Source organism: Lycium ferocissimum, chromosome 10 (genome assembly GCF_029784015.1).
Source record: "Lycium ferocissimum isolate CSIRO_LF1 chromosome 10, AGI_CSIRO_Lferr_CH_V1, whole genome shotgun sequence".
NCBI classification, from domain to species: Eukaryota; Viridiplantae; Streptophyta; class Magnoliopsida; order Solanales; family Solanaceae; genus Lycium; species Lycium ferocissimum.
This window is the reverse complement of record NC_081351.1, coordinates 26,355,014-26,381,736: the sequence shown is the minus strand read 5'-3', so window position 1 is coordinate 26,381,736 and position 26,723 is coordinate 26,355,014. Positions and strand designations below refer to the sequence as shown.

Sequence of the window (26,723 nt, the reverse complement as noted above, 5' to 3'; positions counted from 1 at the left end):
TTGATTTTAATTTTCGATTTGAATCGATTTTTAACCAAATCGTGAACACCCCTACTTAAAGTGCTGAAGAATAAAATTACATACCAGCGATTTGAGGACAAAAATTAAAGAGTAATTCGTGCGAATTGGCCATAACAAAACGGATAAGAGTCCAAAGTCTCACATAGTGGAGTGAGCCCAATACAAATCAGAAGGCTACCTGGATGACCCGACAGGCCCAAAATCATCACTCACTCACACAGTAATACTACTTGGCTCATTCCTCTTCCAATAAGCTTTTCATGTTATCGTTAATGGAGATAATAGGGTTTTAACGACGGACAAAACAATATATTATCCAAAAAGAAACAATTGAAAATGTCGTCGCTAACGTTGAAACCAACGTTTCTCTTACAGTCTTATGTTTCTTCGTCATCTGTCAGTAATCGAAGGCTTTGTTCTTTAATTAGCTTCCAATCGAATTTTCGCAAACAAAAATTCTGTTTGAGAGCTCAAAATAACAACGAAAGTGACAGTAAAAATGATTCTAAAGCTCCCAATGGCACTATGGTACACTCAATTTCTCACTCTTTGTATTTTACTACTACTCCCTCCGTCCCAATTTAGGTGGCACAGTTGAAATTTTGAGAGTCAACCATTTGACCGGAATATTTTTAGCTGTCAATTATTGTGATTTATAGTATATAGAATTTTTATTTCGAAAAAATTAAAGCTTTATGTCCAAATTCACGGTCAAAGTTTGAATCTCGAAATTCCAACTGTGCCACATAAATCGAGTAAGAGGTAGTACTTTATTTAGAATTAGTGGAGTTAGTGACAGTAATTTTTTGAAGATTTTTTACTTTAATAATGTTATTGGCTTATTGCAGCAAAAGAGCAGAAGGGAAATTTTATTGGAGTATGTGCAAAATGTACAACCAGAATTCATGGAGTTGTTTGTCAAAAGGGCACCGCAACAGGTATTAGCAAGAAAGTTTCATACTTTGAATATCTTTGTGTTTCTTAGGGCCCGTTTGGACATGAAAATTGTGACATTAGAAAAAAGTAGTTTTTGTTTTCAAAGTGAAATATGGTATTTGGAAATTGGAGTTGTGTTTGGCCATGAATACAATTTGGAGTTGTTTTTGATTTTTTGTGAGTGATTTGGAGTGAAAAAGGTGAAAACAACTTTTTGGTGTTTTTCAAATTCCTGAAAATTCTGGAATTCAGAATTTTATGGCCAAACATGGTTTCCAGAATTCGACTATGGAAAAAAGTAAAAAATTTTGTGGCCAAACGGCCACTTAGCACTAAAGTTTCATACTTTGAATATTGTTATATACAAAAACAAATAAGTTTTGGCTGAATGTGATAAAGATACTAATTAGTGTTCCAAAGACTTTACCCCTTTTATTTATGCCAAATAGCTCAGGAACAAATATGTATGGAATAGAAAGATTCCAGCCTGCCAAGTAAAGAACTGTTACAAATAATGAAGAAACTGGTAGATTCAGATATGAAGCAATGTAAAATAAACCAAATTTATTTTTGGCCATTACGTAATTGACCCAAATATAGCAGAATGGATATCGAGGACTCATATTGGGAACTCAACTAGTTTCAGATTGATGAATAGCTATTGTTTTTGTCGTTGTAGTTGAAGTATACATAACTGCAACAGCTATTGTAGCTGAGAAACTTGCCTGAAATTTGAGGTGGTAATGTAAACATGTTCTGATAATTGTTATCTGTGGTAGGTAGTTGAGGCAATGCGCCAAACAGTGACAAATATGATTGGAACATTACCTCCACAATTTTTTGCCATTACTGTAACCTCGGTAAGTAGTTATGATCTCAAGGCTTGCAAGCCATGATATTTGAGATGAGCCGTCCTTTTATTAAGGATGTATATGTCATCTCAGGAGCTGATGCTAATTTTGGGCGATGGTGACTTTTCCTTAGGTCGCCGAAAATCTTGCTCAGCTTATGTATAGTGTGTTGATGACTGGATATATGTTTAGGAATGCTCAATTTCGGTTAGAACTGCAACAAAGCCTGGAACAGGCTGCTCTTCCTGAAGCACAGGAGGAAAAGGTAAGTTCTCTCTGGTGTGTGTGCTGCAAATTGATTTTGTTGCCATTTTCTGGGACTAAATGAATTATTCTGTTTACCACCAATTAATGTATCATTTTCAGTTTAGATAGTTATCTTCAACCTGTCTTGGTTTTTTGGAGTTACTCGTGCCTTTTCATCATGTAGAAGCCTCTTACATCACTTGGAGGATAAAAGACATTTAACATTAAATAGTAAAAAGACAAAACAGGCAAATGAAAGTTTAGTGATATTACCCTACATACGGCTGATAGGAAGAGAGCATCCATTGTCTTATTTTAGGAAGGTGCACATATTCCAACTCAGAATGGTAGTCAACTTGCTCTGCCTAATGCAAGAGACGGAACGGTAAATGATATCAATAATCAATCTGTTCATAGAGCTATTTCTTTTTTATCTCTCTTTGTTTTCCGGAAAAGTTTGATTGGAAAATCACATCGTTTTGATTTAAAGATCACGATGTCACAATAAAATGGTGATTGAATATCAGGGAAAGGTTTTATTAGATTTTGAACTTTCAAACCTATTCATAGAGAGAGGCTATCAGTTTGTCCCCACGTCTATGTTTCGCTTATTTATTGTATTTTCCCTACCTTTTTTTTTTTTTTTTTTTAAAAAAAAAAAAAAACTTATGTTGATGGAAGGTAGGGTGTTATAATCTTTGTTCCGTTTGTTCTAAAACTAATCAAGTCGAGAAATAACTGTTTGGGTTATGAATATGTTTGAGAATCAAGTCCCGACTCTTCACATGTCCTTTGAGCCAGGCTGCCCTTTCACTATACTTTTCGAACCTTAAAATCCTTATGAGTGGGGTTGCTGCTTGTCCATCGTGCTTCACAAACTTACTTAAAATGAATGCAGTTGAAGCTATAATTCCTTGGACTTGACATATCATACTATCAACTAGAAGTCTCTAATGAAGATGTTCTTACATTACTGGTGATTTTACATTCATGACTCTTCTTTCCCGCCTTTTGTTTTCTGGTTCATCTGAATACATTTGCTTTGCTTGAAAACGTGAAGTCCCTTCTGCCATTATCAGAACATCTGCTTAAATCCCTTTTGTCGCAATGCCAATATTTCTGCTGAGTAACTTAGCACTCTTTGACTGATCAGGATTCACCAGATTATGCGTCGGGTACCCAGAAAAAGGTGACTGGAGAAGTCATAAGGTGGAATAATGTTACAGGTCCTGAAACAATAGACGCTTTGAAGTATATTGAGTTACTTGAAGCAGAAGTGGAGGAATTGAATCGTCAAATGGAAAGGAAATCTGGTAATGGCTATAATGAGCTGCTGGAATATCTAAAGACACTTGAGCCCCAAAATCTCAAGGTAAGAGGGCTTGCTACTTGAATTAGGGGAGAGGGTATTTGAACATTCTAGGATGATTTAATGTAGTTGGGGAGGGTATTTAAATGCTCCAGGATGCTTTAGCGTAGGTAATTATTGCTTAAATGTTGTTTGTTTTGTATTGGTTTTTCTGATTTTACATGACCACTATAGACGAGTTATACCTATTTCACAAATCTTGAACTGCTGCTGAACCCATGGACAGGAAAGATACAACCTAGTAATTGAGTGTGTTTATTTATTTGTATAAATTGTTGATTCTAAATGGAGGAGGTTATTCATTTTTGTTGTATAATGATATATTGCAGGAGCTAAGCAGTACGGCTGGAGAAGATGTCGTGCTCGCCATGAATGCATTCATTAAGCGTCTGTTAGCTGTTTCAGATCCTAGTCAAATGAAGGTATGACATTTTCATAGATTGCTTGTTGAACTTAACAAATGGTATATTTGTGTTACTGCTTTCTTTCATTTTTAAAGAAATATCAGTTGAACTGGTCATTGTCTTGACTCATATCTGCAAAGATTCTTAAAAAATTCAGGCGGGCATGGCTTTTGTACGAGAAAAGGCCATAAATAGTCCTTTATCTATGGGAGTAGGTCTAAAATGGTCCCTTAACTATACACTTACCGATTTGAGTCCTTTAACTATCCAAAAACTTGCCAAATTTGGTCTCCGTCTATTTTTTTATACAAACAGGTACAAACTCATAAACCTTCATGAGATTAATCATTAAACCATTCCTCAGACCTATATTTCTCTCTCCCTGCTTCTTTTTCCTCAAGTTCCTCTTGTTTTTTTTTTTTAAAAAAAAAAAAAAAAAAAAAGAGCATTCTGGCACTGGTGTCGCTCTCGAGTCTCTAAAATTCGAAAAGACAAACTCAGGCACAAAATTTCTATAACCATTCTTCTCAAACACTACTAAAAAACTGGTAAAAACCGATGGAAAAAACCAACGGAAAGACCGACAGATTTTGTCGGTTTTTTCAATAATTTTTTTAAATCTTTTTTTTTTTTTTAAGAAAATCGACGGACTGCGTCGATTATTTTTTGCACAAAAATGCGCGAAAAAATATAATTATTTGTTATATTATTTTCTAAAATAAACCGATGGAGTCCGTCGGTTTTTTATTTTATTTTTTATTTTTTTTATAAAAAACCGATGGAGACGGAGTCCGTCGGTTTTTAGAGCGAAAAAACAAAGATAAATTAAATCAATGTAAGTATATGAACAAAAAATATCAGTGGTCTAGTGGTAAAGCCCTTTAATGCCAAGGAACATACCCGGGTTTGACTCCAAGTTCCTATGGAACATAAGGAATGTAAGTCCGGTTTTTTTTTTTTTTTTTTTTTTTAACAAGAGGAACTTGACGAAAAAGAAGCAGGGAGAGAGAAATATAGGTCTGAGGAATGGTTTAACGATTAATCTCACGAAGGTTTATGAGTTTGTACGCTATTTGTATAAAAAAATAGATGGAGACCAAATTTGATAAGTTTTTGAATAGTTAAAGGACTAAAACCGGTAAGTATATAGTTAAGGGACCATTTTAGACCTACTCCCATAGATAAGGGACTATTTATGGCCTTTTCTCGCTTTTGTACATATGAAGGATGTTTACATATCAGCCTTATCAAAAAAAAAAAAAAAAAAAAAGATATTTAGTTTTCACTTCAATCAATATGATTAACTTGTGTGTCCTCAGATCTTCTATGATGGAGACATGTTCAAAACTTCCCTCTTCTTGTGCCTATTTTGAGCAAAGCAGATTAGCTATCAACTATTGAGATTGTTATTCATAGGATCCTACAAAGAAGTGTCAAAGCCTAATTAACAAAGATTACAAAGAAGTGTCAAAACCTAATTAACAAAGATGTTCTCCTTAAAACTTTGTAAAATAAGACCAAGCGTATTTACCATGTCTTATTGTAAGATAGCAAAGGCAAAGCCCGCACAACCCAAGTATGTATAGTTTTGCTTGTTCTAACTTCTATAATATGCAGCAAGTATTGGAATGTAGATATAACAAGGGTTGTTGGTGTGCTTCTCTTTTTCTTTCATATGGAATGCAGACTAGTGTAACGGAGACAAGTGCCCCAGAACTTGCCAAACTGCTTTATTGGCTCATGGTGGTTGGTTATAGTATACGGAATATTGAAGTCCGCTTTGATATGGAACGGGTACTAGGTACTCCTCCAAAGCTCGCTGAGCTGCCTCCCGGTGAAAATATTTAGGCACCTCTGAGAAGTGTCTATATAGCTAGCATATCAATGTTGAAGCGACATGCATTTTCCATGAGCTTTTGTTGGTGGAGGGGGGTCAATAGTAAAATGTTATCGAACTTGTACGGCTATCTGGGAGGACAAGCGGAAATTGCTTTTAGTGCATTTTCTGCATTCACCTCCCAGCCCCACTCCCCCTATTATTCTCAGGTTGAGCGCGTCATTTAAACGATGATACAAAGATAACTGTACTAAAAATTGATACACAATACAACTTATGTGAGTTATTCTGATTCCTCGCCCTCTAACATGCACCTGTTGTTTACTGGAATTGAAATTTTGTGGTTTCCAATTCATTGTTCGACAACTTGATTTTTTCAGACTTTGATTAGGTTTTCAACTCATGTGAGTTGTGTTCAAGAGGCATTTGGACATTTTTATTTTTTGAAGTTTGAAAAAGAAAGATATTTGGAGTTGGAAGTTGAAAAGGAATCCCGTGTTAACCTATTTGAGTTACAAAAAATAGGTGCCTTATATTATATATATATGAATAGTTTGCACGTCAACCATTACAAGTTTTCAAATACAGGAAATATTTATTTTCCTAATTCTTCTTACCGTTTCAATTGGTAAAGTGTTGATTAAGATTTAAGGGAGACATTTTAAAAATATATACAGTAAGGGATATTTAGATAAGGTTTTGGCACACACCATTAAAAGAATCATTCACTAGCATTAATAATAAAATTATTTAACTAGATTAACCTTATCTCTTCTTCCAGTAACGAATGACAATAGCAAGGGTGGAACTCAAAAGAATAAGTAATGCTGGGGTAACAAACATTTTGAAGATTAAAAGGACAACAGAGACTATTATTTACTTGGTAAGCTGCTAAAATGAGGTATTATTGGCTGTTAAACACTAATGTACACTACCTGTTGGTACAACAAAATAAAGGGATCAGTCAGTAAGATCCTGCCAAAACTAGATTATTTCACAATCAGAATTTTCTCTATTTTTCTGCTGAAAACCTTTAGCTGCTATTGCTGTACAATCAGCAAGGCATAGCCCACAAAATTGCCAGGATTTCATACTAGGGAAGATTCTGACTTGACTACCTGGTATTGAAATGAGGACCATATCCTCATTAACCCATTCCGATCATTAAAAATGTCACGAGTTAGCACATCAGAACTGAGAACTGTCATACCAGGTGATTTGCAAGATCAAAAGAGTCCATCAATGTGGAACCATGAAACCTTCATAAAGCACCGCTTGTTGAAGCAAGATTACTCGAAAGTCTCCTGGCCCATTGACTGTCCGAAGGTGACCAAGAGACTGGATATCCAAGTATTGCACACCATCTTAATTGTAGTAAGGCAACAGTAAGATATTCCTTCGAGTCTTTAAAAGGCTCAAGAATCTGGGACTCATCTTCCAAGTCTTCACCAAGAATTAGATTTTCAAGTTCAGTTTGTTTTTCATCATTATCTTTGTCACTCCCAGCAATCATTCGCACACTCAAAACTTGAAGGGCTTCCATGGCAGTATTAAAGAATCCATTGTCTACATAAGCAGTGAAAACGTGACTGCAAGTTGATGGATCTGGTAGAACTCTATTGAGGTGCATCTGCTCCACAATGAGCTCGATGACATCTATTCTTCCCTGTAAAAATAGTTTCATGACCTAGTTAGAAAGAATACTGATTTTCTTCGAGCAGTAAAGGGTAATGAATACACCTGTACTTTTTATTTAACTTTAGAAGCGGATGGGTTCACGTAATTCTCCTTGTTTCCTCTTTCAGTTATTCAAGAAGTCCTCCCCTTTTCTAGTACCCTAAACTCGAAACTGCATAACAGGGTAAACGGGGCCTTTGTATCATTTAGTACCTCACATTCCCCACTGCAACTCTTCAAAAATTTATCCCAACTCCTCTATGAGGATTTCCAGTAAAATTAACATTCTTCTCCGCTCCCTGCTACCCGTCAAACAAGTTTCTTCCCCCCACCCCCCTCCCCCCCGCCCCCCCAACCCAAACTCCCCAGAACCCTCCTTCCCATTTCCATCTATGATTAACATTTCTATAAAAGTGATCCAGCGCTTTTCTGGAGAACAGCAATTATCAGCAAAAAGAGCAAATGCAAACAAAAGCTAAGGGTCTTTTGCAAATTTAATCATGAATTGATCAGCTTTCCCATTCTAAAGTCGGCAAATGTTGACTTCGATTTTGAGAATTTTGACTGAAATATGTCAATTCTTCTGTCTTCTCCACAATTTAGTTCATACTTATTCAATAACATGATTTTTTTATTCTAGCTAAATTTTACTATTAATAATGTTACAATATCTCGATGGTTGTTTTTCTTTGTTAGTTACCTTCTCCGAAGCCACGCGAAGAATGGTGTTATATAGTTGTACATCAAGCTGTATCCCTTCTGAAATTCCTTGATTCAACAACTTTAATGCTCCATCAAAGTCCTCCGATCTCAACAATATCTACAGCAGGAAAAAACTCAGTTTCAGTTGGAGCCATTTGCTAATCTAATAATCATAGAGGGGTGAAAATAAACTGGTGAAAAATAACTATGCTTCCACGAAAATAGGATTAACTATCTATTAGTTCTGTTACTACATTCACCTGAAGAAAGGCAATGCTTTTTATTCACCAACAGCTAATATTTTCATCCAAAGATAACTCCTTCCAGCTCAATATGCAGTGTCCAAAAAAAAGAAAAAAAAACCTACCTGTGGTGGTTTTGGATTTCAAGGTTTAGTAAATTATTTGACTGATTTTCTTGGCAAAGTTTCTAAATGGTCAAAAGTTAGCAGAATGAGTGCTAGAAAACACATACAGTCCACTTCATGAAAAGCCCTTTTAACCAAATAAAGAAGGCTAAGTCAGGCTCAAGTTTGTGTAAGTTTTACTTTTTATTTTTCAATGATCCAGCTTCCACAGATTAGTGAGAATAGCTACACAAGGCTAAACTAATACCTTTAACAGACCAGTTAAAGTCACTGCTTGAGGATTGAAACCATTGCGGAACATCATAGAGATCAGGGCAAGTGCAGATCTGAAACATCCAATAATGCTGCAGCAATCAATCATGATATTATATGTTGCAGCATCAGGTGGAACTCCAGAAGACACCATTGATTTGAATATCTGTGCTGCCATTTGGCTCTGAAAAGAAAAAACTGAGACTCTCAGTCAGCAAACAAAATGTAACGGATATAACTATGAAATAAATGCTTATATAGCAGAAACCCTAGGTTGATTACCTCTTTAGCCTCAACAAGGGAATGTAAAACTGTATTATAGACAGGTGTGATCATATAAGTGTCATAACGAGAGAACCGATTCTCCGCAGCATGTAAATATTGAATCAGCTCCTTTATCATCCCTTCTGTTCCTAGCGCTTTCAACTGGAAAATAAAGAAGAGTAAAAGCCATGGATATTAAACTGAAGCATGCAGTCAATATAATAACTGGCACTTATGTCCTTGGGCTTAGGGCACGAAATTGTACAGCAATCTGCAGTAGAAGCATAAAGAAATATTGCAACCTGAGGAGCTGATTGATAAATCAATTCAGCATTTGAACTGAATTTCAGCATTAGTTGTGTTGATAAGGGAGAGAGAATCACTTCAAAGATTAAGTGGCACTTAAAATGCTTTACAAATCTTAAGTGAGAAGACATTTACTTATTACAGAATCTGAAAATGGTGAAATTATTCATGTCGCGCTTTCGGTCCGGAGTTGCGGCGCTACTTCTCATTCTCGTTCTTGACTTTCAGCTCCATTCGAGTGAAGAAGAAGACTCCAAATCCCCTCCGGTGGTCATTTTGCTTTTAGATGTCACATCAGATGTTTCAATAAACGATAAACTAATATCTAAATGGTGGGATAGCCTAGCGGCAAGGGCCTTCCATCTCAACCATGAGGTTGAGGGTTTCTAGGCACTAAGGGAGCAAAGTCTGAATAGAACACTGTTGGTCTCCTAAAGTAGATGGATTTGGAGGAGGTGAAGCTTACCATATTAAAAAGATTAAAAATAAAAATAAAAAAATTAAACATAAACACATACAATAGTCACAATAGTACGAAATATTTCAATAAAAACTTTAAAAAAATTTAATAGAGATATACTATTATGAAAATACACATAAGCTATTAGCATAGAAGATATTAGCTTGAATAAACTATTACATCTTCAAATAAATCAATATCTAAATTTGTCTTAGTTGAGGAAAAGTATCATTTACCACATTCTTCAATGACAGATGACTGTGCTGAAGGCCATTTTTCATCATATCCATTTCTATAGCATTTATCCTTTTAGCAACATCCACTTGTGACAGCATGTTGCCCTCTTCATAAGGTGCATTCACATTACCAAACAGTGAGAATAACAATTCATATGTCCTGATATTTGGCTGGAGATTCAACTTTTTCATCTTAGCCAATATCTGCACTGCTCGTTCAGGTCGATCCTACAATTAATTTGTACAAGAATTACAAACTGGGCATCTTAGTCTAATACGATTGACAAAAGAGATTTGTAAGTCTACTGAAAGATGATACAAAAACAAAGATGCTGGATATTGCAGAATTTAAATGATGATAAAGCAATATATCTAGGCCTAGTTACAACAAGAGGGTGTGTTATCCATATTTGAGTTCTAAGATGATTAAGTCAGAGGGTAGTGGCACCTTTTTAAGCTTGACGCATAAAACTCTTGCTGAGAGCTAGCTCAAAAATCTCATATTACTTACAACGTAACTCATGAAAGAGCAAAAGATATGATGGTGACATCAAGATATGAAAAAGCAAAAATATGCTGAGAAAGATAGTTCTGACTTGCAAGAAAAATGATAAGTCTAGACGAGCTGATTGGCCTTATTGAACTATCCAGGAACCTACTTAACTGACAGTCAAACCCTCACCATTTCTGATTGTACTGATCTAAGGATGGGACCAGTGATGATTACATGCTTTCAATTATATTGTTTCTATTCAAAACAATTATGTACTGTCTTACCAGGACATCACATGCTTCAAGGAAAGCGTTATAAGGACGAGGTTTTCGGATTTCGGATATCCCATCCAAGAAAACCTCTGCCAGATTGAGTTCCAGCTCTCTGCTGCAGATGACTGCTAAAACAGCAAGAGTTGAATCACGAGGCTTAATATTTTTCTCTTGCATAACCTTTAGCTGCAAAATTAAACAAATTATATCATGTCAAAAGTGAGAAAACCAAGAGCAAGTACTACTCTTGGAGGAAAAAATCAAGATTCCCATGAAAATAAGAATATATTACCACTTCCACTCCATCACTAGAGCCTCTTGTGGTAACAATTGCCCTGATGAAGCCATCGTATGTACTCCCTGATGGTTGCAAACCAAGAGTTTGCATCTAAAGAAAAGAGATAACTTAGTGAAAAACAGGCAGGAAATTCCCTTATGAAATTGAGACAATTGCTATTGGCATATTTTTGTGTTAAGCGATGATATGTGCCTAGCCATATGGTTCTAAGGACTATCCTACTGATCCCTGCATAAATTTTCTAACATTAACCAGATGGAGACATCACAGCAACTGGATATTGTAGTAATACCTGTAACATTAACTGCTCAGCCAAATCACAATTTTGAACTTTTGCACAAGCATGCATGACATCATTGAAGGACCACCTCAAAAGCTTCAAAACAGATGTACTTAGTGTTTTTTTTACTGTGCTTATTTGCATGCTGCTAAGACTTTGGCTTTCCAAGTCAAAATTGCTGCTACCCTCAGTGTCGAGAGATGCATCGATGAAACTCCAGTTGCCAGTGGAAGGTGCTGGAATATCCAATCTTAAGTCACAAAACCTTCCTTCAGCAGTTCTACTTATGTAAGAGTTTTCCCTAAAAGCCAATCTCACCATGTGCTGTAAGGTCGTGTAGGCTGATTCCAGATCTCTCAGCTCCGTGAAGGACCATATAAACTTCCTAAGAGAGATAATGCTGAGACTGTAAAATTTACTACATTCCTTCCAGATTTCATGGACAGCAGACAGGTTTTGCTGCAAAACTGCAAGCTGAAACAATGAGCTTAGAACAGCATTAGTCGGACAAACAATTAAACTGCTGTCTTCAGAACTATATTCAACTTTTGAAAAACCTACTTAGCACAAAATGAAATAGAAATTATTGATTGAATGGTGCAGACTAGCTAATTTGGTAAGGAATGAAGAGGGAGGAGCTGATTGAAGGAGGTGAGTAGTTTATTTGCCTTGTCCCTGGTGGAGGAAAAATCTGATTGCACAGTTCTCAGTTGATTTTTATTAAGACAAAGAAGAAATGATCTCCAAAGCACTTCTCCCTCGAACAAGAGATAACATTTAACAGAAAATAGATTCTAAGGATTAGCAAAGGCAATACACCAGAAAGTATGACAATATTATCCAAATAATTATTGCAGGAGAAGATTAACTTAACCAACCAATGCTAAATAAGAAGCACCTATACTGCGTATCATATAATCTCATGTTTCACAAGCAGCTATCACATTATATTTCTGTTAGACATCAGAGATCAGCTGGAGTAATGAAACCTACTGGATGTTCCACCTTTCAATTACCAGCGAATAGTTGGTTTTATATCACAGCATGGATTATTGATCTACCTATGACTACATAGGTGGAGAATGGATTAATAGATTTCTTTAACAGGGACTGTTGAATACAAAAAAATAAAAATAAAAAAAATAAAAAAATTGTTACATGAAGTTCTATGGTTTTTAGGTGAGTAGAAAAGAAGCAGCAAAACTGGGGTTTATATGAATCAGTTCAATGACCAGAAGTGGCATGAAATCACCGAAAATTATTCTTGGGAATATAATAAGAGGGACAACTAGAGAAAAATGAAGCTTTTAAACTTTAACTACAAGATGATAACATTTCAATTGAAAGACCTCTAGACACACCTTGAGAAGCTGACCATATGTTATCTCATTCTTTCCCACCATCTGATGCTCCATCAAACCGATACATGCATTAGCATAATCTAGTGTTTGTGTTTCATAACAAGCAGCCAAGAAGTTGTTATAAATAGGCAACATAGAATAAGAATTTGGGTTTTCTCCCATGATACTCATCAAACTGAGCGCCTGAATGAAAATAAAGAAAGAAAAACATATTAATATGGAACTTATGAACAAATTTACAAAGAGAAGTATAGAAATAAATAATTAGTGTCTTGATACAGATATATCAGACAGAAACACATAAAACGACAGACAACAAAGAAAAGACAATTAAATTCCTCAATAATGATGCAAGTAGTACAATGGGTAATTAATCATTCGGACAGGATGTCACTTGAACTTCCAAAAAAATCAACAAGAAGTCAGCTAACCGACCATGTGATAAGCCAAGTATACCCTGCAACAAAATATCCTCTTGTTATAGTATTAAGATCAATCACCTAGATCTTAGTTGTCCAATTAAAGGTCTGGCAACTCATAAATTTCATCTTTCTGACAAGTAAAAAGCATACCATTAAGACTTGAATTTTAACAGCTATCTATAAGTTCTTTGTATTCTAATCTGGAAAGCAAACCAGGATATTGGTACCTCCTTTAGGTGGCCCCCTTTACAGAGTGCTCGAACGGCGAGAGAATAGCACTTGTCACTAATGTTGATTTCCTTCTCCTCCATAATCTTCCAAGTCTCCATCACAAACTACAGCCGGGAAAAAAAAATAGAAGAAGAAGAAGCACCAAACTTCAAGTTATTGTTCAGATGGAGACAAGAATACGTGCCAAATTGACATTTCAGAAAGTCTGCTTATTCATTCTTAGTAAAGGTAAGAGACTTCAAGGTAGTTGACACTGGATGTATCGATAATTCTTTGGGTATCTAACCTAGCATATACAGCATAGCTGATTGACCATTTAATTATCAGTGGCGATTAATTTGCAATATGTGCTCATCTTAGAGCTTTTCTCTAGCACAAAGTTACCTGTCATATGAATAGAAACAAAATGGACATCTATTTGAATACTTACTAATGGATCAGGCAACCTTGCACAACTTTGCAGTATAGAAGCAAAATCATTGGCACTCAATTTGTTGTTTCCAAGACTAAAGTCATAGAGAAGACTAACAGCTCTGCTTCTCTCTCCTGAGACAAGTGCATCAACAATTTGTTTTTGCCCTGATCTTGAAACTGGCTCCCCTACATGCCCTAAACAACCAAAGGACCAAAAGATTAACTCTTTCCTCCTCAACAATCATTTCCTATTTGACCTTAGCAAATTAACATTTGAGTAGGACACCTAAACGCAAAAACAACTTACAGTATTAAGGGACAGTTTAGTTCACAGACTAGTTATGCAAGCTAATATAGGGATTGTTATGTTGTGAATATCGATACATGAATTGTCATGTAATGAATATAATACAAGCATTATTTTGCAGATATTACAAATCTGCAATACCCTAAGCAAGAACAAACCTTTTCCCAGTATTCCTAGTACACATTCTTATTCCATATTTTATCCCATAAAAATAATACTAGATTCCTGCATAAGTTCTGCAGGTAGAGTTTTCTACTAGAAACGAAATGTTGTATTAATAATTTAGAGTATCATGCCTACATTGTTTTCTTATACAGAAAAAACAGTTAGGCTAAAATACGTCCTAAACATATCCTATTTGCATATCTACATAGATAAACCCATCCTGCGTACCAATAATTATGGATATTCACATTCACAAATATCAACAAGTTGATGACTCATACCAATTGAGGTAGTAAAATTTCTCATAGCTTGGTTGTAGCCTCCAACTTCCTTCTCTCCCTACAGAGCAAAACTCTATTATTTAGAATTCCATGCTTCATCAATTGTAGCACAAACTAACATTCAAGCGAAGAAAGAAAAAAAAGAAAAAAACCCAGCTTTTACAGCAAAAATTTCAACTTTATGCCATAAAGTTTCCTTCTGAGTGACAAATTACTTAAATTTCGAATTGCATTTGATTTCAAAAATCTTTGCACAAGTAAAACTCTATTACTCCCTCCGTCCCAATTTATGTGGCACCGTTTGACTTGACACAAGGTTTAAGAAAGAAAGGAAGACTTCTGACATGTGGTCTAAAATAAACCTTAGACAATTGTGTGGCTATAAATCATGTTACTAAGGGTAAAAGAGAATTTTAAAATTACATTGTTTCTAATTATAGTAAGGTGACATTCTTTTTCGGACAGACTAAAAAGGAAAGGGTACCACATAAATTAGGACAGAGGGAGTATTTAGAATCCTGTACTTCATCTAATTCAACAAATTGTAGCAAAAACTTAAACTTTCAAGCTAAAAAAAAAAGCTTTCACGGGCAAAATATCAATCTTTATGCCATAAAGTTTTCTTCTGAGTAACACAGAACTTACATTTCGAAAATCATTGCACAAGTAAAACTGTAGCAAAAACTAACTTTCAAGCCAAAAAAAAAATAAAAATAAAAAAAAAAAAAAAAAAATCAGTTTTTACGGCAAAAACTTCAACTTTATACTATAAATTTTCCTTCTGAGTAAAACATTACTTACATTTCCAATTGCATTTGATACAGAAAATCATTGCACAAGTAGAACTCTATTATTTAGGATTCCATGCTTCATCTAATTCAACAAATTGTAGCAAAACTAACTCTCAAGCAAAAAAAATAAACAGCTTTTAGGGCAAAAATTTCAACATTATGCTATATTTTTTCCTTGTGAGTAAGACAAAACTTACATTTCGAATAGCATTTGATTTCGAAAATCTTTGAACTATCGAACTCGCTTGAACTTTCGACCTGGTAAGAACACATATACAAGAAAAGTGATGTATCCGATAGAAATGCAATCAATTGAACGAGTTTCACGTGATATAGGAATTGTACTTACAGTAATTTAGGCATTTTGAAATGCTTTCTGTGAAATAAATTAATACTTTGGGTTCAAAGAGTTCATACTATTAGCACGGCTTGCCGGATAATCTACAAAGTCCGGCCACTCCGGCGACTTTGTTTTGTTTGCGAATTGGAGAAGAAGGTGGGTTTCTACTCAGGTAACAGTAGTTATGGGCTTTTGCTTTTCATTCTCTACTTACATTATTGGGCTGAGGCCCACTTAAATTTTGGTCTTTGGTTCTTGTGAGTCATTTGCACTTTCAACCCTATTTTGTGCCGGTCTTCAATTTTTGTGCTTTAGCAACCAAACTTTTGCCTTGTGGGACATAAGTTCTTAGAAAGTGGAATATTATGAGAGGACGGAAATATAAAATTATGACCTCCTATTTTCTTACAAAGGAATAACTCAGACAGTTTTCGGATTTTAGTTATATTTTCTTTGAGTATGAATTCAATGTTCTTATATCTAAACAGTATCCAATATTTGGCATCAACTGTTCATTGACATTGTCGACTATTTGTATACAAATGAATAATTGTTTACTATTGCAATTGATTGAAAAAGCTAAATAATCACCATAAATTTAACTATTCAGAGTTCTTATGAGGGGATCAAAACACCCGCATATAGTTTCTTTCAGTGCCTAGAAAGAACTATAAGAGAAACGAAATTGCAGGAAACAAAAGAGACACCATAATCAAAACATGGTATAAAACTCGTTAAGGATTCACATTTATGCGCACAAAAAATTCATGCGCGCAAACTAATTAATAAAACTGATACAGGATTGTTGTGGCACCAAAAAATGAGCTACCATATATTATACACTATAGACTTGTTTCTGACAAACTTAGGGGAAAAAAGTTAAAATTTCCCCATAAAAAACTTAAATATAACCCATTCTGAACCAGAGCTTCATTCCCATGTGCAGCAAATATGATTTCTTCCCGCTTCACACTTAGGAGAAACCATAGACCATGGCCACCTCTTGACCTTTCTCTTAAGCATCTGTCATTGGGAACCACTTTTCCGGCCACTTGGGGTATGTGCGTTTAAACAAACTCATGCATACTGTGTCATGCTGCTGGAGGACTCCATTCAAGATGCACTTCATCGCCCCTGCACAAAAATGACGACAGTTTTAACTTTTATATACTAACAGTGCAAGATTGTTTACATTGTCAGGTCAGCAAAAAGATAAATACCACAAGCAACCGTCTATAAAAAGTGGGATTAGTCTTAGGCAAATTACCTGCTGCTATGTATACAAGTTAAATCTATGACAAAATACATCAAAAAGAAATAATAAATCCTACAACAGACTGAAAACAATTGTGCTTGTGCCAGTTAGTAAAGCATGCAACAAAAAGGTGTTCATCTAGAAAGGGTCAAATTGTTTGGGCACCCACAAATAGTAGAAGGGCAATGGAATGATCATACGAGAACATGCAGAGCTTTTTGTTTTCAATTCATTAAAATTATATGCATCGCGAGCATACACGATGAACAAAAATTACTGCATCAATTAGAATAATTCAAGCAACACAGCAAGTGCAATATTTGCTCTTTCTTTTTTTCCCTCTGATAGGCTTCCTTAGCCAGAGGCCTCATAATCAAGGGGGGAAATGACAACCTTATGCATGATTAGTACATATAACATCACACACTAAAGCGCACAACGCCGGGAAATTGTAACATCTGGACGAGCTCTGTTTTTTCATTTTGGAGAGAGAAGGAGGGGGGGGGGGGGGGGGTTCACATTTCAGAGACATACCATGTGTACCGACAGGTTCCCTGATGCGACCACGACGCCCACACTTTGACCAAACTTCAACAGGCTAGAAAAGGTCCAGGAAATTTGTTAAAAGTGAATAGCATCACAAATAAGAAAACAGAAAAGTCAATTGTTTATATACCTTGAACCATCTGACATCCTCTGGGTTATGAAACATGTATCTTACAGTCGCTTTCATTTTTGATACTCGTTGAGGGTAGCTGCAACATAGATGACATATCTTGTGAACAAAAGGTCAACCAATAACTTAACAACATCACCTACTAGCTCTCTCTGCAATCAGTTTTTCCGTTTCTAGGACTAACAATATCCTTAAATTCTAGAATAGAAACCATGCATATTATATCATCATGAAGAATCAGCTTTAGAATATGATGTCCTAACACTACTGATCCTCAGACAAGTTTTCTACCATGCAAGTACGAATAACTAGAATGATACACTTAACTTTTCCAAGACTACAGCTTGCACACACAATTAACAAGAATATTTTGGTTGACAAATTACATGTCATGTTATGCCTAGTATAAAAGCAATCTGTATTATGGCACTAAGTAGGTGCAACCTATAAACCAAATTTGACCAGAAGAAAGACAAAAACATAAGTCCAATTTGTTCAAGAAAGAAAAGTTCCAGAAATAAACATCTAAACCATCTCTTGTTGTAATTGAATGCAGAGCAAAAATCGAACCGCGATAAACCTAAAATAGAAATATGATCCCAACTCAAGTTGAGTGTTATAGGTAGAGACGCTGGTTAATGAAACCAATCTAAACTGGCAATACTTCATTAGCCTGCAACCCTAAAAAATCAGAACCCCTCCCGCATAAACGAGGAATTGATTATCAGAGCCACGCCTTAAAATCTCAGAGACTTACCCGGTTAAAATAATTTTCTTTAGAATAATCCTATCTGGGTCAATACTTCTCAAAGAGCCAATGGCAGCAACAGTGGCAGAAGTTGCGTCGTCTTTCATCTTCAAGGCAATTAAAGGAAGAGGAGGAAATGAAATTGGAGCATATATTGAAGCTACTGAAAAACGCCCGGGATGGAGAAACCTCTCCATTTTTTGCTTATCAGCATTAAAACTATCTGAAGAAAATATTGGCCTGCAAGTGGGTTGGGGGGGGTTGGGGGGGGGGGGTTGTTAGAAAGAAGTCAATGAACATATAGTAACTTAACCTGGCAAAAGGCTACAAAGTTTATTATGCAGAAGAAAAGCACCTTGCAACAAACTGGCGAAAGCCAATATTGAATATCATTTCTTCTTTAGCTTTTATTGGAGCAGTGTAACTGTCATGCTTTTTTATGCTGCAAAACAAAAAGTTACTAAGTCCTTTTACAATTACATATAAAAACACTAGGGGGAGAAAACTACAAAAGCATATAACAAGATGAGGTACCTGAAGTGAAGGACAGAAATTTTAGACTCATGCTGCATCAGACCACACAGGTTCACAGGCATTGTCTTCGTTACAAGATTTAATTTGTTTGCCACACCAATTGGAACTTCCCGGATATGGAGTCTTGCATATGAACCAGCTGGTATACATTCATCATCCTTCTGTTCCATCTCTCGAGCTCTAGACAGTACATGCTTCTGTGTCCTAGTAAAATTATCAAATGCAAATATTCTAGCATATTCTTGAGGTAGAGATTCCTGCAATTAGAATCCAAGATATTTCGTGCAATTAGATCACGTCGAGTGAGACATCCTTTTTCTAGACAGAAATTATTCAATTAACAGACGAAGATACTTTGGGGTCCCAGGAGGAAGTTCTGAAAGACTTAAGGCCTCTGTACTTGGCAAAACGCTTCCTAGCAGGAACATCGAATGGAGTATCCACTTCATCAGGGAATTCTGTAGGCAAAAGCCGCAACAAAAATAACTCAATAGTTCCCTGAATAAAAAAAAGTGTAGGAAGCTGCTAAGCGGGTGGAAAGTTAAATGAGTACCTTCATCCTCAGCATGTGCTTCTTTGATTTTTCTTATCTCGTCTTCTATTTGCTCCTTAGTCAGGTTCTCAGGATCCTACACAATACATAAGTTCAACATCCAACTTCAGGAAAACAATACATGTTTTCTCTTTTTATATTGGTAAAGGTTTCAAAGGGTTATTTTTTAAAACACAAAGTCTAAATTGCACTAAATATGGTCTAGTTTTCCAAGCAGCCATGAGGTCGTCTTCACAAAGCTTTTAGTGTACTAAGGGACTCTCTCTCCTGAGGCCAGAATTGTACTGAAGATATCATTCAAGAACTATTACTTCTGAGACAGATATTCCCAAGAGACCATTTGGCTGCGCAACATTACTTCAAAAGCAAAAAACTAAAAGCGATTACTTTCTGGGCAAGAATTGATCAGGGCACCTAAAATGTTTTGTTCCTATTATGCCGTAAGAGATGTATTAAATAGCTTTTCCTGTGGGAGAATATAATTCTGCATTTTTAGGCAAAATATTATCTGAAACGTGCTGTATATGGGAATAGAAATAGGATGTACAGTACTGTGATGGTTATTCTAAAGTAGCATAAACAAATCCTAGTAACTGGTGACAATAGATAGGGACAATAAGGGATATATCTGATTAAACCTACGGAGGGAGAATATAAGTCCTTATTATAACTTCCTTGGCAAATATTTGTATTAACATTTCTCAGAGAGCTGAGTGCTCTTCATATTCATAAGCCAATTCAACGGCCAAAATCAGCTACAGCCGCAGTTAACACTGTATGAAAAGGTAAAATAAAAACATTGTGGACTAAAAAATAACTGAAAAATTAATATTTCAACAACGTACACATGACATGTATGTCCATCACCTTAGAACACCTTTATTTACAATAACAAGTATCACTGAATGTAAAGATTGATTCCATATTTTGTACAGTAAATTGTATATATTTTTGTTGTCCCTCAAAATCTACTTACAGAGAGACCATGAGGCTGCTTATCCCTTCAACTTAAGATGATAGGCTTGATCGCCAAGAATTGAAAGTAACATATATATGATTCATGGAAATAACAACCATTAGCTTCTTTTCAATTCGGTTTCTTCATGAGACGAGAAGTTAACAACCAGAATTTTCTTTTCCCTTTTTGATCATCCTGATTACTCAGTCAGCTACTTAAATTCTACAAGGCCATATTAAAACTCGATAGTCCTATCTATGCTGATATATAGGTATACTCACCATCATCATAGAATGAGTCTCAGTTTCTCCATCCGACTGGAGTGATAGAGAAGCCTGATCATCATCGAGCTCAAAATCATCCATACGCCCTTGGCTATTAAAGGTATTCTCCCCTTCGTCCAAGACCATACCATCATCTTCCTCATTCTCGCTCTCAGAAACATCAGCGTCTGAATCTTCTACAATCCAAGCAGCCTGCAAGTCAACTAATCATTTCTGGTATAAACCAAATATGCCCGGGTTACAATAAAGAATACATGTTTGGGGAACTATTGGCAGAAAATGAACCTGGTATTCAGAAGTGCCCTTAGGAAGAGTTTTCCTTTTCAGCCTTCTTTCCTCATTATTTCTTTCTGCTTCAGCCATTTCTGCCTCAGTAGGCCATGTCTGATTAAGATCAAAATAGACATCAAGTATTTGTACAAATTACAAATGGTTCCAGAAGAATGGTTTAAGTAGGTACAATGATGAGACACGTGCATATCGCTTTGAACCAATAATCCAGTAGTTACAAAATAGTTGCACAAGGTAGAATAATATAACACATGCATTTCATATATGAACTTAGTCCACTCCCGCTTTCATAGAATGAACGATAAAACAGTACCAAGAATTGTATACCTGCTCCCCAGCCAATGGATCAGGGACATTCTCAACAAGTAAAGGCTCTTGCTTCATGGGGTCAGGAGTTAAGCAACTGATGACCTGAAATACATCGGAAAACATAGCGGGGGTGAGGAGTGATGGAAAACAAAAAGTATTCTGTTCAAGCAACCATGAAATGTACTACAGCATGCCCGGGAGGAGAATAGATGTCTGCATATCATGTTGCACCACTCAAGGAGAGGGTTTGATGTTTTTTGAAGAAACATCATCCAGAAAAGGGGGAAGAAAGATGACGGCTGCACTGGGAGCCCATAGCTACAATGTCGTAAGTCTCCCAATATTTTATTACCAGTGTATAACTAAACTTATGGTAACTTGAGCTTATGCAATTTGCTTCGTCTCTATACAACTTTGGGATGTTGAACTTCGTGAGTAAAATGCCTTCTATGAAGAGGATTATAGCTGACCATTTGGACAACAAAGCTGATCAAGTTCATTAACGAATTGTATTTTGGTGTATGCCAAAATGTTGCCTCTAGGTCCAAAGAAAGGGAAGAATTGTGAGACAAGAAATGAACCCAAAGAAACTCAAGCATAAATGAGTAGAATCAATAGGAGATCACTATTTTACAGTTTTTAAATCTTATCTTTATCAGATAATTCTTCAATACCACAAAGAGTTTCTCTTTAAGTAAACAATATAAAACTGCACCTGTGCCTCATTCATGTCATCAGACTCCATTAAGTCCCCTCCTTTTCTCACATTCAGGGGACATGGATCCTTGAGAAGTTCAATCTTGGATAACTGAAAATCTCCAGCACCTGTTATGTGAACCTGATCCAAGAGTATCTAAAGTCAAGGACAATTCTTTAATATCTCAAAGTCATATGCTGATGTAAAACAATTACCAGCTGATTCACCGACAGGCCACGAGCACGAACATAACCAGAGAGGAGGAGTGTACATTTTCCTGAAATGGGATTATCAGCTACCATGTCGACCTGAAACACAAATAGATGCCAAGAAAGAAATTAATACTGAATCCTAAACTAACAAATTATCTGCAAAAGGAAGTACAAAAGACCAAAACCATAGTTGAGAACAAAGTCAATTCAAAGTCACCTGCATTGATATTAAAGTTGGTAGAAGAAATCATGGCCTAGACATTTTAGCTTTTGGGTAGTCGAAACTATGGTCTAGGGCCCTAGGCATGAAGAAATGTCTGTCTTACAATCAATCAATTTTCCCTCAATCCCAAACTAGTTAGAACCGGCTATATGAATCCTTTGTATCCATTCCGTTTTTTTTTTTTTTTTTTTGGCCCATTCAGAAGATTCATCATAGTTAAATTGTATTAATGCTGACAGTCAACAAATGTCTGCCTAACTGTTAATAATGAATAAACCGATATGAAATACATTACTTCCATAAAAGTAACCAAGACAATTAAATTTCCCCAAATGGTAAAAAAAAAAAAAATGGACAAGCTATCACTGTCATACTCTCTAGAAATGTATTAGGAGGGACAGCATACACATCATCTGAAGTTCAGGAAAGCAGGTGCTAAATTGTCGAACCGGATAAAAGAATTTAAAAAAGAAAAAAAAAAAGTTAAACGGATAAAATATCAATCAATCAATCAAACTACATTTCAATATCAAATTAGTTGGGGTCAACTATATGGATCACATATATCCACTCCATTTGTTGAAACATTCACAATCAAACAATATTGGAGAAAAATCATGCAAGGTCAACATACATAAATAACAACCAAATTCAAGTCTGATTTAACAATGTATTAATGTTGGAAGAATGATTGCTTTTGCTCCTTTTTTCCTGGGTGAATAGAATTCAACTAAAAAGACTAAAAGAAAGTTTTACCAGCCAAGGGCCACAAAGGAGATAAAATATGTCAAATAAGTGGGAATGGAAGGTCTGTACCTTTTGAGCCATTAGATATGGCCGCTGAATACGCCAATGAGGTACTGAGAGCCTTTGCTCCTTAAAAAGCCACAAGAACTACAAACAACAAACCATGACCCAAAAGAAAAAACAATGATTTCAACCAGACTAGGAAAGAAATATATCAGAAGACATCGTAGCATACAAATATTGTAAGCAATAAGACACAATCTCCAAATAATTACCTTATGCAACTCATACTTTGTATCTGCTGGATAAAACTTGCAATCCTCAGGAAATTCAGAAGCCAGGGTAGACGCACATGCCTTCTTTGAATCATTTTTCTTTTTTAAGTCACCAGGAAGATCCTAAAGCACATAAGACAAATTACTCCAGTCTCAAATTCTTAAATATTTACAAAGCATTCCCAAGAAAATGGCAAAAGGATTCTCTTCTTTTCAGGAAAGTATCTTTATTCTTACACGAATCAGGACAGCAGTACTAGGAAGACCAAGGGCTCTAAAGACCGAAAGGCAATGAGATCCAAAGGCATCTATATAACAATCTTTTTCATTAGTGGAACTTGCAGATGTGACAAAAGCAATCAAATCAGCGACCTGCAAATGCCAAAGCTTCTAAGTTGAACATCCTAGATGCAAAATACTTAAGAGCAATAAAAACCGGAAAATCATTCTTCGAGCATATACCCTACCTTGGCCATCTCCATACAAGCCAAGATATCACCATGAGGCGCTTTTAAGACCTAGATAAAATAACTTACAGTTAACTTCTTCGGAACTCTGTGTGAAGAACAAACAGGTCAAAGCAAGGAAAACTATTTAACTATCAATAACTGACACAATTTATCGTATGCTGCTTCTGGGATCAGATTTGACACCAGAAAAATAGCGATATGAAAATTCATAAGAGTAATGATGTTGTTTCTCTGTCATTTTGGTGTGGCAGACACACGCCTGAGCCCTAGACTCTTACTAGTAATCGTAAGTGCAGTCGAAGCTCCTTCTATCCTATAATTTACTGCTAACGCTTATAATCCTGTGTATTACTCCCCTATCTTGCTAAAGTTCTATGTAAGGTTAGAAAGGAAACTGAGATTTTGCTTTTCAAACTCTGTACATATTTCAGAATCTTCTTAATACTATTCAGTAATATGTTTTACTTATTGAAAGAAAAATCTGACATATCACTCCACCATCCCACAGATAATCAAGTGACTGAAGTCAGTTGATTACCAAGGTTAAGCCATATACTTCCTCTTAACATTATTGATTTATTATATATACTTAACATAACTATGCTTTGCAGAGATTATAGAACTTTTGTTTCTGTTTGCTCATAATATTATACTTTCATCTAAATCAGAACCTGAGACCAATTCAAGAATGCAAATATTCTTCTTCTGTTCGTTTAATAACTAGTAGTAATAGATAAAGGGAGTTCCCACAATGCACTTCCTACCGTTGCTCTCAACTTATATTCCGCAGAAGCAACTGCTGGGAAGGCAACGCCAGTTCCATCTGCAGACAATAGCTTCAGGAGATCTTGTTCAAGCGCACTAAGGTCAACTGATCCTGATAGACCAAACAGAACCTGTCACATAAACAGTTGTTAAGAAACACTGATAACAAATATCTTCCTTCTCCTTCACTCCAGCTGACCATGCCTCTTCCAGTAGAGATTACTTACAACAAGGAGTCGTTTGGTAGGAGGTAATAGAGAAAATAATACTGGTATTAGCTTGGTATTATTTAATCCCTTGTTTGGTAGTGTTTTCAACCTATGTATAACTAACACATTTATTAGTTATACGCCCTATTCAGTACTATTCTACATACTAAACCATTGCATTAGCACTACCAGTACTGTTTCTATTCTAATACACCCTATTCATTTACACAACAAACCAAACCATCAATAAAAATTAGTGCCTGCATAACTAATCTCAGCAATACTAATACACCCTACTCAATAACATCTACACACCCTAACAAACAACCCCTAACTGCTCTGACACCAATTTGGTATTATTTTATTAATTAAAAAGATTGACTCAACAAAACAGAGGGGAAAAAAAAAACTTACAATAACTCGGGGAGGACTATTTGACCCAGATGAAGCTCTTTTCTCTTTCAAAAGCTCAGCTCTTTTCTGCTCTCTCATCTACAAAATTGCATTTTTCAGCATATAACAATAACACAATAACTCAATAACCCAGAAAGCAATAATCTTTCTTACTTAAATAATCCAAATATCAATCCCAAACTAGTTAAATTCAGCTAAACAGAAAAGTGATAAATTTACCATCTTATTACGCTGAAGCCGAGCTGCTCGAGCTCCCTTGGTGAGATTGCGATCAGGTTTCGCAATTCTGCTCTTATCTAAACATAACCAAAAGATTACTATTAATGGGAAAACTTCAAAAATATACAGCCCAACATAAAATAATACACCACATAGCCATATTTTCAGTTTATACAACATTATACCTGGGGAAAAGCATTATACACAACGTATCAAACTTGTATTGAAGTGTATAAAAGGTCTTTATACACAAATATGGGCTAAACCTGGTAACAAACTCCAAATATGGGCTAAAGCATGTAAACATTTTCTCCCAGTAGACATAGAGCTTAATTTTCCCTAAGCAAAATTTTCAAAAATATACAACCCAACAAAAAATATTACGCCATGTAGCCATATATTCAGTTTATACAACATAATACCTGGGGAAAACATTATACATAATGTATCAACCTTGTATAATCGTGTACAAAAGGTATTTATACATAAATATGGGCTAAACCGGGTCACAAACTCAAAATATGGGCTAAAGCATGTAAACATTTTCTCCCAGTAGACATAGAGCTTAATTTTCCCTAAGGGAAATTTTCAAAAATATACAGCCCAACATAAAATATTACGCCACGTAGCCACATTTTCAGTTTATACAATATTATACCTGGGGGAAGCATTATACATAATGTATCAACCATGTATAAAAGTATATAAAAGGTGTTTATACACAAATATGGATTAAACCCAGTAGACATAGAACATAATTTTCCCTATTAATACATAAATTAAGCAAAACTAACACAATTAAGAGTAAAAAATTTTACCTTTAGAAGAAACTTTGTGAACATTGCGAGATGATTTGGATGCAAATCGAGTTTTATGAGCTTTGTTTACTTGATTTCGAGAACCTCCCATTTTTCACTACAGTTGTGTAAACAGCAATCAATTTTCTTCACAATAATAAACCCTAGCAACCCATTATAAGTAGGGTTTAAGGTTTTTTTGAACAAGATTGTTTTCATATATATATGTGTTTGGGAAATTAAGCTTTCTCCCATCTAGTTTGATGACTTTACGAACGACTTCCTTAAAGTTTAATAAATATGCAAATGCACCCTCCTTTTTTTGAAGATCGGGCCAATGTGCCACAATTCTATTTTTAAAATCTTGTATTTGCGTTTCTCTTCACTTTTTTTCTTTCTTTATTCTCGACAATATATTTGGATCACTTCCTTATATTTCTTTCTTAGTAAGAAAAATGATATTATTTGTTACCCTTTTTAAACAAATAAAGAATCCTAATTTAG

The 26,723-nt window shown here is 35.5% G+C and overlaps 3 protein-coding genes across 3 annotated transcripts; 1 reads left to right on the top strand and 2 right to left on the bottom strand.

Annotated features, from left to right (window-relative positions):
• The first annotated feature begins 253 nt into the window (after window positions 1-253).
• LOC132033046 (uncharacterized) lies at window positions 254-5,958 on the top strand. Its single transcript, XM_059422902.1, has 7 exons — window positions 254-549; window positions 870-959; window positions 1,737-1,817; window positions 1,942-2,073; window positions 3,208-3,426; window positions 3,753-3,845; window positions 5,514-5,958. Exons 1-7 carry the CDS (start codon window positions 358-360, stop codon window positions 5,673-5,675), a joined length of 969 nt encoding a protein of 322 aa, XP_059278885.1. The 5' UTR covers window positions 254-357; the 3' UTR covers window positions 5,676-5,958.
• Window positions 5,959-6,506: 548 nt separating this feature from the next.
• On the bottom strand, window positions 6,507-15,748 carry LOC132033045 (pentatricopeptide repeat-containing protein At1g76280). The gene is made up of 14 exons (XM_059422901.1): window positions 15,593-15,748; window positions 15,441-15,501; window positions 14,453-14,510; window positions 13,716-13,894; window positions 13,282-13,389; window positions 12,633-12,815; window positions 11,284-11,745; window positions 10,986-11,081; window positions 10,706-10,879; window positions 9,929-10,156; window positions 8,945-9,088; window positions 8,658-8,846; window positions 8,042-8,161; window positions 6,507-7,330 (listed from the first exon to the last, which is right to left on the bottom strand). The coding sequence occupies exons 1-14, from the start codon at window positions 15,604-15,606 to the stop codon at window positions 6,926-6,928; spliced, it is 2,421 nt and encodes an 806-aa protein (XP_059278884.1). The 5' UTR covers window positions 15,607-15,748; the 3' UTR covers window positions 6,507-6,925.
• Window positions 15,749-16,285: 537 nt separating this feature from the next.
• Window positions 16,286-26,427, bottom strand: LOC132033044 (uncharacterized). The gene is made up of 21 exons (XM_059422898.1): window positions 26,241-26,427; window positions 25,423-25,499; window positions 25,204-25,281; window positions 24,580-24,711; window positions 23,813-23,863; window positions 23,583-23,717; window positions 23,346-23,468; window positions 23,140-23,217; window positions 22,104-22,196; window positions 21,907-22,029; window positions 21,210-21,293; window positions 20,877-20,975; window positions 20,589-20,783; window positions 19,350-19,425; window positions 19,151-19,254; window positions 18,797-19,053; window positions 18,618-18,704; window positions 18,272-18,502; window positions 17,515-17,593; window positions 17,373-17,436; window positions 16,286-16,717 (listed from the first exon to the last, which is right to left on the bottom strand). Exons 1-21 carry the CDS (start codon window positions 26,329-26,331, stop codon window positions 16,599-16,601), a joined length of 2,376 nt encoding a protein of 791 aa, XP_059278881.1. The 5' UTR covers window positions 26,332-26,427; the 3' UTR covers window positions 16,286-16,598.
• Between the last annotated feature and the right edge of the window lie 296 nt (window positions 26,428-26,723).

What these genes read in the sequence shown, in the direction of transcription:
- LOC132033046 (XM_059422902.1), top strand. Translation starts at nt 358, where the DNA reads ATGTCGTCGCTAACGTTGAAACCAACGTTTCTCTTACAGTCTTATGTT. An exon ending in CTGAAGCACAGGAGGAAAAG is followed by an intron (nt 2,074 to 3,207) that starts GTAAGTTCTCTC and finishes TTGACTGATCAG; the next exon opens with GATTCACCAGATTATGCGTC. An exon ending in CAGATCCTAGTCAAATGAAG is followed by an intron (nt 3,846 to 5,513) that starts GTATGACATTTT and finishes TATGGAATGCAG; the next exon opens with ACTAGTGTAACGGAGACAAG.
- LOC132033044 (XM_059422898.1), bottom strand. Translation starts at nt 26,331, where the DNA reads ATGGGAGGTTCTCGAAATCAAGTAAACAAAGCTCATAAAACTCGATTT. An exon ending in ATTTCTGTCCTTCACTTCAG is followed by an intron (nt 18,705 to 18,796) that starts GTACCTCATCTT and finishes TTTGTTTTGCAG; the next exon opens with CATAAAAAAGCATGACAGTT. An exon ending in TTTCGCCAGTTTGTTGCAAG is followed by an intron (nt 18,503 to 18,617) that starts GTGCTTTTCTTC and finishes ACCCACTTGCAG; the next exon opens with GCCAATATTTTCTTCAGATA.
- LOC132033045 (XM_059422901.1), bottom strand. An exon ending in CATATGGTCAGCTTCTCAAG is followed by an intron (nt 11,746 to 12,632) that starts GTGTGTCTAGAG and finishes TCATTGTTTCAG; the next exon opens with CTTGCAGTTTTGCAGCAAAA. An exon ending in CTGAGCAGTTAATGTTACAG is followed by an intron (nt 11,082 to 11,283) that starts GTATTACTACAA and finishes TCTTTTCTTTAG; the next exon opens with ATGCAAACTCTTGGTTTGCA.